Here is an 18,293-nt window from a genome sequence, read left to right as displayed (position 1 = left end):
AACCTCTCTTCCCCCCCCAAGAAGGGACGCCTTTTTGGTAAGAGTCACGCCTCTGACTTTGTCAGACGTATCCCCAGGAATACATTGTTAACTAAAGCGCTAAGCTGTTACTTTGAGCTCAACTTTTGTAGACAGTGCATTTATCAATGGTAATCCCAAATCTGTGATACTTGTCGCTTGAATAAATTACCTGTTGTTTCAACTTTGCGAAACTGTTTCAGTGAAAGTCCTTGGAGAGGCTCTGACAGGCAAGTTGAATCTGAGAAGAGGTTACACACTTAGCCCTTTAGACATAAACTGTTGACCAAGTCCAGGACTAGGAGTGGATCCAACCACACCTAGACTTCTCTCTGAGAGAGTTTAGAATGCAAGGGGGTCTGCTCTGAACCTCATGACTCAACGGGAGGGCTCTCCTTATGCCGCTTATCAGACTCCTTCACCCCTTTTAACAAGACACCCCACACAACATCCTTCTCTCTAAGTTGGAGAGATATGGATTTGATGGGTAGACTGTTTGGTGGATGAGGAATTGGCTGGATGGTCACAGACAGAGGGTAGTGGTTACTGGCTCAATGTCCAAATGGAGACCAGTGACCAATGGTGTCCCTCAGGGGTCTGTACTGGGACCAGTGCTGTTTAATATTTTCATCAATGACAGAGAGATCAAGTGCACCCTCAGCAAGTTTGCAGATGACACCAAGCTGAGTGGTGCAGTTGACACACCAGAAGGATGGGATGCCATCCAGAGGGACCTGGACGAGCTGGAGAAGTGGGCCTGTGTGAACCTCATGGGGTTCAACAAGGCCAAGTGCAAGGTCCTTCATCCGGATCAGGGCAACCCCTGATATTAATACAGGCTGGGGGATGAAGGGATTGAGAGCAGTCCTGCCGAGAAGGACTTGGGGGTACTGGTGGATGAAAAGCTGGACACGAGCCACCAATGTGGGCTCGCAGCCCAGAAGGCCAACCATATCCTGGGCTGCATCAAGAGAAGCGTGGCCAGCAGGTCGAGGGAGGGGATTCTGCCCCTCTACTCTGCTCTGGTGAGACCCCACCTGGAGTCCTGCATCCAGCTCTGGAGGCCTCAGCACAAGAAGGACATGGACCTGTTGGAGTGGGTCCAGATGAGGGTGACAAAAATGATCAGGGGGATGGAACACCTCTCCTATGAGGACAGGCTGAGAGAGTTGGGCTTGTTCAGCCTGGAGAAGAGAAGGCTGCAGGGAGACCTTATTGCAGCCTTTCAGTACTTAAAGGAGGCTTATAAGAAAGATCAGGACATGCTTTTTAGCAGGGCCTGTTGCGATAGGGGCAACTGTTTGAAAGTAAAAGAGTGTAGGTTTAGACTGGATATAAGGAACAAATTTTTTACCATGAGGATGATGAAACACTGGCACAGGTTGCCTAGAGATGTGGTACATGCTCCGTCCCTGGAAACATTCAAGGTCAGCTTGAACAGGGCTCTGAGCAACCTGATCTACTGGTAGATGTCCCTGCTCATTGCAGGGGGGTTGGACTAGATGGCCTTTAAAGGTCCCTTCCAACCGAAACCATTCTAGGTAGATGGTGCAAAAAACTACACCATTCCAACAGATAGCCTCTGTCTTATTTAATGTCACCTATTACTTAGCTGCCACCAGGCAAGAACCTGGTGTCAAATTCAATTTGACTACTTTGTATGTGGATCTTAGATAAACAAGCTGTACATTTTAAACACAAGACTATCCCCTTCTATTGTCAAAATGTTCCTTGGTTTTCTGTTTCCTGAAGTTACAATTTAATTCCCCAAATTAAAATGTAATTCCTGTGTTAAGCAATTTACATAAAATTAGTATCTTGAAAGAAAGCCTATAATGAAGAGTAAAGAGCATCAGCATTAGTTAGCCAATGATAACTCTAACAACACAGAGGGCCATTTTTAGCCTTCCAAAAACTTGTGCCATCACATGACAATGCATGGAAGACACTTTTCTGAACACACCTCTTGATCTGTGAAGATCTCAATGAAGTTCTGGAATGAGAAGATCCCTGACTGAAGAACGAGTTCTCCTGTGTTTTCAAAGCACTGTCCAGTTAGTACAAGAAGCTTGTGTCTTGCAGCATCTGTGATCATTAAACGCACCTAGAGTGAAGGAGAGAAACACATCAGTAATGGGAGTTACCACATGTTTGTACATTTCTCTGAGAACATACAGTTTACCTCGTCTAATTTAAAACAATTTTTGCACCAGTGTCTCCCAGGACTGTCAAAACATTTTCAAGTGATAATACTGTTTACAAAAGACAGCAAGAAAGGATCAAAAGGGAAAAAAGGAGGCACAAGAAGTGATTAAAGAGAAAGTCTGATGAATAAACCAAACTAATGACACGGGGGGAAAAAAGAGCAAGGAGCAGAAGAGAACAAAATTTGAATGAAAAAATAATATTTTCAATGAACAAATACATTCTTTGCGTAACTCTTGTTGAATTTTTGTAGCACTGTATCAGGACAGCCTTAGCCAACTGTGTCCCACATACTAATGAGGGTCAACTACATGTGTCAGTGTTTTTGGAAGGCCAATCTTCTTTTCCCAGTGTACAGCATCACTTGCCATTCAGTTGCAAAAACATCACTAAAATGTAACAGCCACAAATCACACATAACAGTGGCATATTTAGACTGTCATTCTGTTGAATCATCTACAAAGTTAAAGGATGTTTCTGTTTCACCATAATCATAATCAAGCACTCAGTGACAGTAACATGCACCATTTATATCTCACGATGTCACTAACGATAGACACTATAACTTTTTTAAGTGTGCCAGCCCAAGACCTTTTTCAATACACAGTAATAAATTATGTAGATACTGGATGGCTCAAAGGAGCTTGCTACTGAAAAATAAACTTCTGCATTTTGAAATAACCATTAACTATTTTAAACTAGATCCTTGTTACTTTACTTGACCCTCACTACAGCTAAAAACAATTCCTGTTTCCGCCCAGGGGGAGATTTACTTGCATGCTAAGAAAAATCTATATATTCAGTATACTTCTGTTGGCTGAATTAAACTTAAATTGAAGAACAAAACTAAACAAAACCTTTGTAAGATTCTGTACTGTTGAGTAAACTTTTTGCAAATGTGGTGAGTTGACCTTGGCTGTCCACCAGGTGCTCACCAAGCTGCTCTATCACTCCCCCTCCTCAGCAGGATGAGGGGGAGAAAACAAGATGAAAAACTCATGGATTGACATAAAGGCAATTTAATAAAGAAAAGCAAAGGCCGTGCATGGAAGCAAAGGAAAAAACAAAAAGATTAATGCTCTACTTCCCATCAACAGGTGATGTCCAGCCACTTCCTGGGAAGTAGGGCCTCAGTATGCATAGCAGTTGCTTCAGAAGACAAACACCTTAATAATGAATCCCCCCCTTTCTCTTTGCTTTTATTGCCGAGCATAGCATATGGTATGGAATATTCCTTTGGTCAGTTTGGGTCAGCTGTCCTGGCTCTGTCCCCTCCCAACCTCTTGCCCACCCCCAGCCTACTTGGCTTTGGGGACGGAGAGTTGGAGGGACAACCTTGATGCTGTGGGAGCACTGCTCAGCAGAATCCAACACATTAGTGTGTTATCAACACCTTTCTAGCTACCAGCACAGCACTACCAGGGCTGCTATGGGGAAAGTTAACTTAATCCTAGACAGACCCAATACAGCAAATATTTCAAAAGTCTTCTCCAACACTGAAAAATCAATTCAAATTAAGGTAAGGTATGAATTTTATGTGCACTAATTCCTCTGTTCAGGAAGAAGTAAGTTAAACCTGAATAGTGATTCGAGAATAAGGCTATCCACATATTAAGCAAAATGAGCAGAGTCCATCTGGAACAACTCCACATGTAAATATTGCATCCAAACTCCATCTCCATGGAGATGACGTAGTCACCTCCACTGTCCTAGCAAGCCATTCTTTCAAATTTTTATATTGATTGTTAAGCAATCAGTTGTTCTAAACAATTCCCGCTCGCACCAGGGAGGCTGAGCCAGGAGGCTTGACCTAAATCTTTGCTGAACAACTCGTGCTTTCAGTACAAGTAGAAAAGAGCCACTGAAGAGTATCAATCTGAAAGAAGATCCCAACTCTACCACATCTTCATTGTTATTTTATTAAATAAGTGGCATTGACTTTCAGCAGCAGAAAGTTCCTTTAATTCAATGCAGGACTAATGCTGATCTGTCACTAATTGCACTGAATTATTATAAATTCAGCAATATCATTGCTGGATCAAGTGTATTCATTTTTATTTCAGACAAAAATATAGATAAGTGCAGCTGGCTGGCTGATGTGTGGCTGAAATCTTGTCTGGTTTAGTTGTATTAAAACCATAGAAGAACTGGCTTCCTCTTCTATGTTTTCTCTCATTGCTGGCAGCAGTTCTGGGCAGTCTGTCAATTTATGTACAAACTCACAAGGTTTTCCAACAGCAAAATTATTTCCTGACTTGTGAATCACTGATGTGAAATTGTCACATAATTCTCCTTTAATCTATTTTATTAATTGATGGTGAAATAGGTTCTGAAGAGCTAGAAAACTATGACAGGAAAAAAAAGTAAATAAATGCTTGCAGATTACAGAGCATAATGTATGATACACATGAAAGAACTTTGAGACAAATAAATTCTGTGTCTGGGTATATCTAAGTCTTCCTGAGGGACTACCAGAATTTTGTCTGCTGATTTCAAGACCACTACAGAAATATTGCAAGGTGATGATTCTGTTCAGCTTTACCCTTGGTTGAAGTCCCAAATTGTTTGAAGAAAGTGAACAGCAAGACTTAGCTTCAGTCAAAACAGAGTTATAGACGGAGTGTGAACTGAGACAGGAGCGTAAGCCAATCAGCAGTTTTCAAGACTTACGGTACAGATGCAGGAGTGTTAGAGCAATAGAGTGGGATCTTCTTAAGAAGGAAGTAACTGCTCATGGGGTTTTCAGAAACTTGTTTTCTTTGGGCAACTGTGGTCTCTCTCCCTTTGGGCTTCTCTCTTTTGGGAGGTATTTGGCAGCTGACAAAACATGATAGGAGCTTTGGGCAGAACTATGCTCAGACTACCACCAGTATGGCTATTACCAGCCAGATTAGCAGGAATTTGTTTTAATATCTTTTGCCTTTGATTTTCCTGAACTGACATTCAATTTCCTCTTCTGGTGAAAGTCAGAGCTCCATGGTATCACTGTCTCCCCAGATGCAACCTGAAAATCTCTTGATATGTAGAACTAAGTTTTCTATTTGCCATAATGTGCAAAGCATGTCTATTCCAACCTCCAGTTTAATTCTTCTGCCTCTTTCTTATCATCTTATTCTGGCTTTTGTTCAGTGACAGTCTCGCTTAGCCAGCCAAGGTAAATCCCAGTTTGTAACTTCTGGCTATGACCAGTCTGGCAAGATGAAAGCAAAGAAAAGATTGCCTCTCAGAGTCTAGCGAGAGGAAATTAACAGTAACCTGGCCAAATATCTTCCAGAGCCAAAGGAGTAAAGCCAGGGGTCAGAAGGCATTAATCAGCCTCAGACCATGTTCTTCCATGTGGTCATCCATCAAAGGAATGACAAGCAACAGTGACAGAAGCAACACTTCCCTACTTTTGTCCATTCCTTCAGCTCTTCCCCTCCCCCATCCTTTATAGCTTTTCACTCTGAAAGCCTGAGTGTATTAAAGACTACCCTAAGAGCTGCTACCCAGTTGACATCCTTGTTCCTTACCAAGTACCTCTAACGCAATGTAAGAGATTTTCACACATAATTTTTTTAGTACATGAGGTGCCATTAACTAAGGTTACTTACTTTTTTAAACTTTTAAAACTTCAGAAATTTCATTTGTTTTGCTGTGTTTCCTCCTGTTTGTGTTTAATATCACTTAAGGTTGGTAACAAAATAGATTTTTCACAAAGTGCTGCAAGCAAAGCCACTTCATTTCCCAAAAGAACTTGTACTATGCCAGTGCTTCCCAGCACTGGCTAGCAATGTAATTATTCCTATTTAATCCAACCTTCCATCTCACTAGCTAAATTTGTAAATTTTGTCTTTGAGCTACATGCTCAGTTCTTTGACTCTACTCTGGTGAGTTCATGAGGAATTGACAGTCTTATTCTGGGGCACTCTCCAGAGTCCATTGATAGGACGAAAGGCAATGGCCTCAAGTTGCATCAGGGGAGGTTTAGATAAGATATTAGGAAAAATTTCTTTACTGAAAGAGTGGTCAGGCATTGGAATAGGCTGTCCAAGGAGGTGGTGGAGTCACCATCCCTGGAGGTGTTTAAAAAATGTGTAGATGTGGCACTTCAGGATATGGTTTAGTAGGAATGGTGGTGTTGGGTGGATGGTTGGACTCGATGATCTTAGAGGTCTTTTCCAACCTATGATTCTATGATTCTATGTCATGTGCTTTTTGAAGGACAGATCATGTAGACCAACTTAGAGTCACCACCACATAGATAGCAATTCTTCTCGAAGACCTAAATTTATCTCAGGGCACCTGGTTTCTTTCAGGCACTTTTTCATATGTAAAATAGGCATCCAGAGCTACCAAACAATGGAGGAGCAAGCAGAAGAAAAGCAGATGCAGTTTCACCACAGCTGCCTTCACTTCATCAAGAAGGGAATTTGGTGTGTGATGAGGAAATGAGTGCTGAGATAAGAGGTGTGTTTCTATCCTATGCCTTTGATGCTTTATCAGGAATCTGGGAAACGAGGAAGAAAATCAAGGGATGGCTGATTTTTTTAATGATATTTGCTCCTAACATCCTTTCGTCCACAATTAGGAGCTCCTCTCAACCTGTCCACTTAATGGAGCTTTTATGACACATCCAGCAAAGTATTTCTGACTGATTTACCTCAGTGCTAACTGCTTCATCTGAGGGATTGATCAGGACTACAGTTTCTAAGACATCACTTCTGTGGTGAAGAATCTTCTGACCTGCAAGCACAGAGAGAAAAAAAAAGACAAGACATTAAATTTAAACAGCATGGTTTAAACCAGTGCTTTCCCTGAGCTAGTTATACGTTCCACTGTACAACAGCCCTCTGGTTACTCAGGGCAGCGCACATGGGCCACAGCAACTACTGTGCTGGCTCATGTCTTCAGAAATAAACATGGCATGTGGTCCCATGTGCCAGAAACACCACTCCAGAAAATTCAAGCGCTGGGTCCTGTCCCTTCCCCCGGCAGGAGGAGTCCCTGTTACTCACCTTAGTCTTACTGAGCTGGTGTGGATCAGGGACTGGAGTAACTGTCAACAGCTGAGCATCTGGCCCTGGATTTTCATGGACATATCTACACCACAGATACAGTTGAGGTTACACAGTCCTGTAACATGCCTAGGTGGTTTTAAATGAGCTTTTACAGGAACTATTTGTGGCTTAGCCATAGCAGGAGGAAAGTCAGCATGGGCTGCAAATTTTGCCTGCAAAAGCAAAGTGAATACTCGGGTCGTATGCCGGTGCTGCCCATTGTGGCTAACAAGCACAATCTGTAAGACAAGCAAAGGAGCCCAGGGACATCCCCACTCCCCCCCCCCCCCAGCACTGTCCTGCACAGCATACATGTGCTCCCCATCACAACTGTGGGAGCGCTCTCAAGCCAGGCAGCACCCCACGCAGACCACAGGTCCATGGCTGCACCAAATGAACCAGGTGAAAGCTGGGACCCACCCTGACAAAACTCCCTGTTCAGCATTCTACTAATATTGATTAGCACTGGCACACTGTGAGAAATTCCCTACTGGGATGGTCAAACACTTGCCACGATGCCCTGCTTCATCTTCACCACAGAGGATACAGAGAAAGCAGAGTTACTGAATACCTCCTTTGCTTCTGTCTTTACTGCTAAGGCTGGCCCTCAGGAAGAATCAGGAAGATCAGGCAGAAGAGAAAGGTCCATGGAATGTGGAAAGATGGGCAGGCCACTTGGGAAGAGTACAGGAATGTGGTCAGAGCATGCAGGGATGCAACGAGGAAGGCCAAGGCCCACCTGGAATTGAAGCTGGCAAGGGATGTCAAAAACAACAAGAAGGGCTTCTTCAACTACATCAGCAGCAAAAGGAAGCCTAGGGACAATGTGGGGCCGCTGCTGAATGAGGCGGGTGTCCTGGTGATGGAGGATGCGGAGAAGGCAGAGCTACTGAATGTCTTCTTTGCTTCAGTCTTCAGTGCTAAGACTGGCCCTCAGGAATCCCAGGCCCTGGAGGTAAGAGATGAAGCCTACAAAGAGGACGACTTTCCCTTGGTCGAGGAGGACTGTGTGAAGGATCGCTTAAGCGATCTGGACGTCCACAAATCCATGGGCCCCGATGGAATGCACCCACGAGTGCTGAGGGAGCTGGCGGATGTCATTGCTGAGCCACTCTCCATCATCTTTGAGAGGTCCTGGAGGACAGGAGATGTGCCCGAGGACTGGAGAAAGGCCAATGTCACTCCAATCTTCAAAAAGGGCAAGAAGGAGGACCCAGGGAACTACAGGCCGGTCAGCCTCACCTCCATCCCGGGAAAGGTGATGGAGCAGCTTATCCTGGAGGCCATCATCAAGCAAGTGGAATAAAAGAAGGTTATCAGGAGTAGTCAGCATGGATTCACCAAGGGGAAATCATGCCTGACCAATCTAATAGCTTTCTACGATGGCATGACTGGCTGGGTAGACGAAGGGAGAGCCGTGGATGTTGTCTGCCTAGACTTCAGCAAGGCTTTCGAAACAGTCTCCCATGATATCCTCCTAGGGAAGCTCAGGAAGTGTGGGCTGGATGAGTGGTCGGTGAAGTGGATAGAGAACTGGCTGAATGGCAGAACTCAGAGGGTTGTCATCAGCGGCGCTGAGTCTAGTTGGAGGCTGGTAACTAGTGGTGTCCCTCAGGGGTCAGTACTGGGCCCAGTCTTGTTTAACTTCTTCATCAACGACCTGGATGAAGAATTAGAATGTACCCTCAGCAAGTTTGCTGATGACACCAAACTGGGAGGAGTGGCTGATACACCAGAAGGCTGTGCTGCCATTCAGCGTGACCTGGACAGGCTGGAAAGTTGGGCAGAGAGGAACCTGATGAGGTTCAACAAAGGCAAATGCAGGGTCCTGCACCTGGGGAGGAACAACCCCATGCATCAGTACAGGCTTGGGGCGGACCTGCTGGAGAGCAGCTCTGTGGAGAGGGACCTGGGTGTCCTGGTGGACGACAGGTTAACCATGAGCCAGCAGTGTGCCCTGGCTGCCAAGAAAGCCAATGGGATCCTGGGGTGCATCAAGAAGAGTGTGGCCAGCAGGACGAGGGAGGTTCTCCTTCCCCTCTACACTGCCCTGGTGAGGCCTCATCTGGAGTACTCTGTCCAGTTCTGGGCTCCCCACTTCAAGAAAGATGAAGAGCTACTGGAGAGAGTCCAGCGGAGGGCTACAAGGATGATGAGGGGACTGGAACATCTCCCCTACGAGGAGAGGCTGAAGGAGCTGGGCTTGTTCAGCCTGAAGAAGAGAAGGCTGCGAGGGGACCTAATAAATGCTTATAAATATCTGCAGGGTGGGTGTCAGGAGGATGGGGCCAAGCTCTTTTCAGTGGTGCCCAGTGACAGGACAAGGGGCAATGGGCACAAACTGAGGCACAGGAAGTTCCATCTGAACATGAGGAAGAACTTCTTCCCTCTGAGGGTGACGGAGCACTGGAACAGGCTGCCCAGGGAGGTTGTGGAGTCTCCTTCTCTGGAGATATTCAAGACCCACCTGGACAAGGTCCTGTGCAGCCTGCTGTAGGTGACCCTGCTTCAGCAGGAGTGTTGGACTAGATGACCCACAGAGGTCCCTTCCAACCCCTACTATTCTGTGATTCTGTGATTCTGTGAATCCCACGCCCCGGAGGTAAGAGAGAAAGCCTGGAGAAAGGAGGCTGGGTAGATGAGGGGAGAGCAGTGGATGTTGTCTACCTCGACTTCAGCAAGGCTTTTGACACTGTCTCCCATCACATCCTCCCGGGGAAGCTCAGGAAGTGTGGGCTGGATGAGCGGTCAGTGAGGTGGATTGAGAACTGGCTGAATGACAGAACTCAGAGGGTTGTCATCAGCGGTGCACAGTCTAGAGGCCTGTAGCCAGTGGTGTTCCCCAGGGGTCAGTACTGGGCCCAGTCTTGTTTAACTTCCTCATCAATGACGTGGCTGAAGGGTCAGAGTGTACCCTCAGCAAGTCTGTTGATGACACAAAACTGGGAGGAGTGGCTGATACACCAGAAGGCTGTACTGCCATTCAGCGAGACCTGGACTGGCTGGAGAGTTGGGCGCAGAGGAATCTGCTGAAGTTCAACAAGGGCAAGTGCAGGGTCCTGCACCTGGGAAGGAACAACCCCATGCATCAGTACAGGCTTGGGGCTGACCTGCTGGAGAGCAGCTCTGGGGACAGGGACCTGGGTGTCCTGGTGGACGACAGGTTAACCATGAGCCAGCAGTGTGCCCTGGATGCCAAGAAGGACAATGGCATCCTGGGGTGCATTAAGAGGAGTGTGGCCAGCAGGTCGAGGGACGTTCTCCTTCCCCTCTACACTGCCCTAGTGAAGCTGCATTTGGAGTACTGTGTCCATTTCTGGGTTCCCCACTTCAAGAAAGATGAGGAGCTACTGGAGAGAGTCCAGCGGAGGGTGTTATAGTTTGGCTGCGGCCGGCAACAAAAGCGCCACGTGGCTGCCCCTCCCCCCGCTGGGGTGCGGAGGAGAATGGAAAGAAACAGGCAGAAACTGCTGGGTCGGGATAAGGGCAGTTTAACAGAACAGCAAACAAAGGGAACAGTAACAACAACGATACAGATAAGGAGAAAACACAACACAAATCGCAGAACAGAGCCGCTCTCACCGACCGCTGCTGCCGCACGGTCCCAAGCCGCGAGTGAATTCCCGCCGCCCAGCTCCCCCTCCCAACCGGAATCAGGCATGACGGCACATGGTATGGAATAGCCTGCTCTGTTTGGCCAGGTTCGGTCAGCCCGCCCGGCTGTGCCCCTTCCTGGATTCTGGTGAAAATTAACCCTGTCCTGGACAAACCCAGGACAGAGGGCTGCGAGGATGATGAGGGGACTGAAGCATCTCTCTTACGAGGAAAGACTGAGGGAGCTGGGCTTGTTTAGCCTGAAGAACAGAAGGCTGAGAGGGGATCTTCACAGAATCATAGAATCATTAAGGTTGGAAAAGACCTCTAAGATCATCAAGTCCAACCGTCACCCCAAGACTACCATGCCTTCTAAACCATGTCCCGAAGTGTCACATCTACACCTTTTTTGAACACCTCCAGGGATGGTGACTCCACCACTGCCCTGGGCAGCCTGTTCCAATGCTTGACAACACTTTTGGTGAGGAAATTTTTCCTAATATCCTATCTAAACCTCCCCTGACGCCATTTCCTCTTGTCCTATCACGTGCTACTTGGGAGAAGAGACCAACACCCACCTCACTACAACCTCCTTTGAGGTACTTGTAGAGAGCCATAAGGTCCTCCCTCAGCCTCCTCTTCTCCAGACTAAATAACCCCAGTTCCCTCAGCCGCTCCTCATCAGACTTGTTCTTTAGACCCTTCACCAGCCTCGTTGCCCTTCTCTGGTCACGCTCCAGCAACTCATTGTCCTTCTTGTAGTGAGGGGCCTAAAACCAAACACAGTACTCCAGGTGCAGCCTCACCAGGGTCAAGTACAAGGGAACAAACACCACCCTACTCCTGCTGGACACACTATTCCTGATACAAGCCAGGATGCCGATGGCCTTCTTGGCTACCTGGGTACAATGCCGGCTCATGTTCAGCTGGCTGTGGACTAACACCCCCAGGTCCTTTTCCTCCATGCAGCTTTCCAGGCACTCTTCCCCAAGCCTGTAGCGTTGCATGGGGTTGTTGTGACCAAAGTGCAGGACCTGGCATTTGGCTTTGTTTAATCTCATACAACTGGCCTTGGCCCGTCGAACCATCCTGTCCAGGTCCCTCTGTAGCACCTTCCTACCCTCGAGCAGATCGACACTCCTGCCCAACTTGGTGTCATCTGAAAATTTACTGAGCATCTTATAAGAAGAAACCTGATTTCCTTAACAGATACTCTTTTTGCTGTACTTAGTTGAAAGGAGACAGACTGTGTATTATGAAAGGAGAGGAGGGCAAGTCTCCCTCTGCAGCATTCAGTTCTGGCATTACCCTTTATAATTCAGTGTAAAAGCTCTGCTTCCTTGCCGAACAGGAATGCATATATAAGATTATATTCAATAAAACATCCAGATGGTTCTGTTACCACAGACTCCTTCAGAAGATGCCCTGTGATCTGATATTTTAGTTATTCTGCAGGTTTCCCTCAAATGAAGACATTAGGCAGAGTTTACTGAATCTAGTCTGTAGCATTGGGAAGGAAACAAAAGAAATTATCACCCTTCAGTTGCCACAGAAATTTCTCGCTTAATAGTTGGTGACACAGAACACACACTTTGCTTCAGGCCAGACTAAGCCTCATACATGATTAGATAATAACACATTAAACATAGATAGATAAGAAATGTAATTATCCACATGCAAAGTTAGACAAAGATGCGTAGTGTCCACCTGACTCAAAGCATCGACTTTGGACTTCACCAAAGATGCTCCAAGTCATGTGTAGCTGGGAGGGATTTGACCTGTGGTGTTGCAACTCTCGCTGACCAGCACTGATGGTGGTTACTTACATTCTGTGCTCCCATGGGCCAGATGCCCAGCTCCAATGGTTGCATGGTTTCATGCAACTTGAGATTGATTTCTAGAGGCAAGCATAGCGGTCTGCACCATGTGCCTGTTTAGAGCTTCATGTGTGACTGCCTCCCCGTTTGACTCCTTAGCATCAACAAGTGTTACTGCTTATCTTACAGGGTGGGGACCAAACTCTGGTAGAGTGTGAGTCACTACGAGGGCTCCTATCCTATGTAAAATTTCAGAAAGGTCTCTACTTGCTGGTATCAGTAATATGGTCCTATGTCAACTGCTTGAGAAACAAACACCCCATCCCCCCATTTATTAAAACTGTTGACAATTTTGTAAGAGCAACAGAGGCTTACTGCTTAGGTTGATACTCAGATGCTCAGCTGGAATGAAGGAAAGTCTCCCACGGGAAGTTTTATCAAACAGAAATGAACTATCACAGTGTGGGAGCAGAAAGCAGCAACAGCATTTCACAAACTGGCAAGAGATTGCGACTTACTAAACTACAGATGAAGTGAGAGAATCTGAGACTTGTGTAGAAGATATGGGGTTGCTTTAAATCAACTCTACTGTAACCAGAGTGATAGAGTCTGCTAACCCTAGCAATAAACAACAAAAAGGGGGTGGGGGATTGATACCAATTATTGTATTTTTTTAATCTGTATTGTAGTCTCTGGGTAACCATTAATGCTAACAAAATAGCAGACAATGTGTTTCTGTCAAAAGAGAATGATGAAGTGTGTTTTTGTGTAGCGAACTAAGAAAACTAGCTAGGACTGCCAAGATTAAGAGCTGAATAAGTAAAAGGTAATGCCGACAGGGGGAGATCATGACCACCGACCCATTGACCACCTACCCAAGTAATATCACCTACTCAAAAGAGAACAATGGAAGAGGACGACTGAGTCTGCGCAATAATTTACATGTGAAGCGAGCAAATTTTCACCAATCACCAAAGAGAATAATAATGAATATGTATAAATAAAACAAACGTATATTTTTGATCTATATAAACCGCATGGAAAAGGTATGAGGTATGCACTTTTGGTGGAATTATGCCCCGTGCATCCAGCACTGCAATAAAGAATGTCTGCCTTTTAACACTACATTGGTGTTACGAGGTTTTATCCCCGGATTTTCAGTGACACTACCAGATTTTTACAGCATATCTCTACGCATTGGACAGAACATTTTTAGTGATGTGTCAGAGGAAGAAAGGAAGAAACTTCCAGGTTGCACAGAAGTGGTTGGGTAGCTAGATTTTGTCCATTTCTAGTTTCTGGAAAGTAGGTCAAAATCCTATCTAAAGACTTCTGGAAACAAATATTTATCCTGTTTGGAAGAAATCTAAGTATCTGCTCATCCTCGATTTTATTAAGTCTAATGCAGCAACATGTCTTGCAACAAGATTTTGTTGTGACCAGATGTCCATGGTAGTGATTTTTATAATGAAAAATATGCGGGAAGAGGACAAAAATCAAAACGGCACTCTATTGTTCTTGATGTCTGAAGGATTTTTACAAGAAAAAAAATCTTTTGTGGGAATTAAATTAGAAAACACTGACATCTATCATTAAATTTTATCACTTGACCCTAATAAAAAGGGGAATGCTAAATCACTGGACAAGTGATTGATGTACGCCTGGTGACACAATGCAACTACCTCTGTGGAGGAAGCATGGAATAATATGAAAGAAGTATTGGAACAGACTGGAGAACTTTTTCAAGCAATGCACCTGAAGGATTGGTTTGATGGATGGAGCCTGGGGTCATGGATAGTGTCTCTATTGAGATCTTTGGGACCCATGGGATGGGGACAATGGCTTGTAAATATTGGCATCATGTTCTTGTGTGGATTTTTGTTTTTAATGATTTGCCTTGCTATAGTACGCTGCATGATTAGCGGCTTACTTTCTTCTGCCTCTACTCTCTTTTCACCCTCTGTCCGCTATGTAAAGATTAAAAAGATAGAAGAAGATAACCAGTATTGGTATTGGGCCGACTGTTTGAGCCACGGGGTGGTGTAAGAGTCCAGGCAGCAGATGTCTCAAACATCTCATTCAAAAGAATGCAGCTGTTACCATATCAATGCAGTTGTTAACTGAAGAAGGGGGCTCTGCTAAGGTGGGGCCTGGAGATAAGACCACAGATAGAGGATGTGGCTAAATCAGTTGATCCAGTTAAGAAAGAAGTTGACAAGGGGGGAGCGAGACCACCAAGAGACCACCAACTCATTTCTAGAAGGCTCGACATCCCCCAGACCCATTTCTGGAAGACTATAGAAGCCCAAACTGTGCAGGTCATCTAATTAGCATTGAAAGCGAACAAGCCAGCCTAGGGGTGGGAAACAGGGGGTTTAAAAAGAGGACCACCTGACCTGCTGGAGGTGCCCCCCAGGACCTGGACATCCCCCTTTTGCTGGCTGGATCAACGCTGGACCCAAGACTGGACTGGTGATATCTTTTTACTTCTCCCTCTTCCTCTTTTCCTCTCTAGCTTTTCTTTTCTGTTTCCCCTATGCTCTTTTCCTTCTCCTTTGAAACTATAAAAGCAAGGCTTATCATAATTGTGCCACCATAGTTTGCTTATCATAATCATGCCACAGTATTTATTTATCATAATCGTGAATAAACATTACAAAGTGATACACGATCTCTGGTGTCATTTCACCTTAATCCAATTGAGGGGAGCAGCGAATCCGAGTCGCTCTCGTTAATGGAGTGGGACATTTAATCACTCTCATTATTGGGGTGTGACAGCCTGGCAAACCTCAGTCCTATTAAGGCAGCGAGATGACTGGTAAGCCTGAAATGCTCTGTCAGTGCTACTTGAATTAACTTGCCAACCCCAGCCTTTTGCTTGCTCCTGCAAATATGCCGAGTCTAGTGTGGATGCTGCTGCCACGGGAAGAAGCAACATTGGCGGGTGCTGTGAGGACTCGGTTTGTGACCATTGCTCCCGTGTGGCGAGCTACTGAAGGTGAAGGGCTCTGGAGCAGAGGCTCGCGCCGAGGGACCCTTTCTCCAGTGGCAAAACCGCAGCGGCGAGGCGGCAAAAAGCGCCGAGAGAGAGAGAGGAGACCCCAGCAACCCCCCCCCCCCCCCCCCCCAGCGGGAAAGCGGGAGGTGCCGAGGAGCGGCAGCTCTGACTCAGCGGGGGCGGAGCCGAGTGTGACAGCGGCCAAACCCCCTCACGGATAAGAGCAGCTCCCAGGGAACGCGGGCGAGCAGAGCCGGCAAACAGAGGCGGCGCGGCAGCCGGGGAGCGGCGCGGCGCGGCAGTTGGCGCGGGGAAGGCGAGCGGGCAGGGTGCAGCCCCCCCTCCTGGCAACTCAAGTAGTGCGCATCGCCCTTCCAGGAGATATTCTAGCCCTGGTTACCACCCGTGGTAAAGCTCTTGCTAGAAGGAGCGTGGGGACCCAGACGGAGGCCCCACGCAAGAACGCGGGTGTCCAGGTCTCTGGCTGCAGGGAGTGCCTGAGCCTGGCGCTCGTACCAGAGGACAGCAGAGACAACGGCTGTGTTCGGTGCGAGCAGGTGAATGACCTGCTCAGCCTGGTGGCAGAGCTGAAGGAGGAAGTGGAGAGGTTGAGGAGCATCCGGGAGTGTGAGAGGGAGATCGACTGGTGGGGCAGCACCCTGCCCTCCCTGAGGCAGAGGCAGCAGGAGGCGGCTCCACGAAAAGCAGAGAACCCCCTACCCTCTTGCCACCAAGCAGAAGGAGGGGACCTAAGAGATGGGGGGGAATGGAAATGGGTCCCTGCTCGGGGGGGCAAGCGAATCCCCTCCCGGCCTCCCTCACCTGCCCAGTTGCCCTTAAGCAACAGACATGGAGCTCTGGAACGTGAGGGACCGGCTGCAGAGGAAGTGGGTGAAGGTGAGGCTCCATCCAGGGGGTTGCCCAGGACGAGTCAGACAGCCCCACATATTACAACTGCCTCGGCTAAGAAAAAAAGGAGGGTCATTGTCATAGGTGATTCCCTTCTGAGGGGAACAGAGGGCCCGATCTGCTGACCGGACCCATCCCACAGGGAAGTCTGCTGCCTCCCTGGGGCCCGAGTTAGGGATGTTGCTAAGAAACTCCCTGGTCTGGTGCGGCCTTCTGATTACTACCCCCTCTTGGTAATGCAGGTTGGCGGGGACGAGATCTCAGAGAGAAGTCCCAAGGCCATCAAAAGGGACTTCAGGGCACTGGGGAGACTGGTTGAGGGATCAGGGTGCAGGTGGTGTTTTCCTCCATCCCATCAGTGGCAGGGAACAGCACTGAAAGGGGCAGGAAAACTCACCTGGTTAACAGGTGGCTCAGGGACTGGTGCCATCAGTCAAATTTTGGCTTCTTTGATCATGGGGAGGTGTACACAGCACCAGGCCTGCTGGCGACAGGTGGAACTCAGCTATCTCAAAGGGGAAAAAGAATTCTTGGCCATGAGCTGGCGGGGCTCATTGAGAGGGCTTTAAACTAGGTTCGAAGGGGGAAGGGGATATTGCCCAGCTCACTAGGGATGAGCCTAGGCTTGGCGTGCCAAGGCCAGGGGTGAGATTGACAGCCCAGCTCAAGTGTGTCTACACCAATGCACGTAGCAGGGGCAATAAACAGGAGGAGCTGGAAGCCATTATACAGCAGGACGGCTACGACTTGGTCGCCATCACAGAAACGTGGTGGACAACTCGCATGACGGGCATGCTGTCATGGATGGCTACAGACTCTTTAGGAAAGACAGACCAACAAGGAGAGGTGGGAAAGTTGCTCTATACGTGAGGGAGCAAGTAGAATGCATTGAGCTTGGTCTGGGGGCAAATGAGGAACAAGTTGAAAGCTTGTGGGTTAGAATTAAGGGACAGGCTCATAAGGGTGACATTACGGTGGGTGTGTACTACAGGCCACCTGACCAGGAGGAGGAGGTTGATGAGGCCTTCTACAGGCAGCTGCAAGCAGCCTCACAGTCACAGGCCCTGGTTCTCATGGGGGACTTCAACCACCCTGACATCAGCTGGGAAGACCATACAGCTAGGCAGGCGCAATCCAGGAGGTTCCTACAGAGCATCGATGATAACTTTCTGATGCAAGTGGTGGAGGAACCAACAAGGAAAGGCGCTCTGCTGGACCTTGTGTTAACAAACAAGGAGGGACTGGTGGAGGATGTGAAGGTTGGAGGTAGACTCGGCTGTAGTGACCATGAAATGGTCAAGTTCAGGATCCTGGGTGGAGGAAGCAGGGCGATAAGCAGGATCAAAACCCTGGACCTCAGGAGGGCTGACTTTGGCCTCTTCAAGGAGCTACTGGGAGGAATCCCATGGGCCAGGGCTCTCGAAGGCAGGGGGGTCCATGAGAGCTGGTCGCTCTTTAAACAACACTTCCTCCATGCACAGGAGCAATGCATCCCCCTGAGAAAGAAATCGAGCAAAGGAGGCAGGAGACCTGCATGGTTGAACAAGGAGCTTCTAGCAGAGATCAGGCAGAAGAGAAAGGTCCATGGAATGTGGAAAGATGGGCAGGCCACTTGGGAAGAGTACAGGAATGTGGTCAGAGCATGCAGGGATGCAACGAGGAAGGCCAAGGCCCACCTGGAATTGAAGCTGGCAAGGGATGTCAAAAACAACA

At 47.4% G+C, this 18,293-nt stretch overlaps 1 protein-coding gene across 1 annotated transcript in view; it reads right to left on the bottom strand.

The window, feature by feature from the left end:
• Positions 1-18,293, bottom strand: part of LOC142365595 (microtubule-associated protein 1B-like) — a 64,776-nt gene that overhangs the window by 24,787 nt on the left and 21,696 nt on the right. The window contains exons 3-4 of the mRNA XM_075446507.1: positions 6,866-6,948; positions 1,982-2,122 (exon numbers count right to left, since the gene is read on the bottom strand). Coding sequence (XP_075302622.1) covers positions 1,982-2,122; positions 6,866-6,948 — 224 coding nt within the window. The remainder of the gene's footprint in view (positions 1-1,981; positions 2,123-6,865; positions 6,949-18,293) is intronic.

Source organism: Opisthocomus hoazin, chromosome W (genome assembly GCF_030867145.1).
Source record: "Opisthocomus hoazin isolate bOpiHoa1 chromosome W, bOpiHoa1.hap1, whole genome shotgun sequence".
Lineage (NCBI taxonomy): Eukaryota > Metazoa > Chordata > Aves > Opisthocomiformes > Opisthocomidae > Opisthocomus > Opisthocomus hoazin.
Note: the sequence above shows the minus strand (reverse complement) of the source record. Positions and strands in the feature narration are given on the sequence as shown.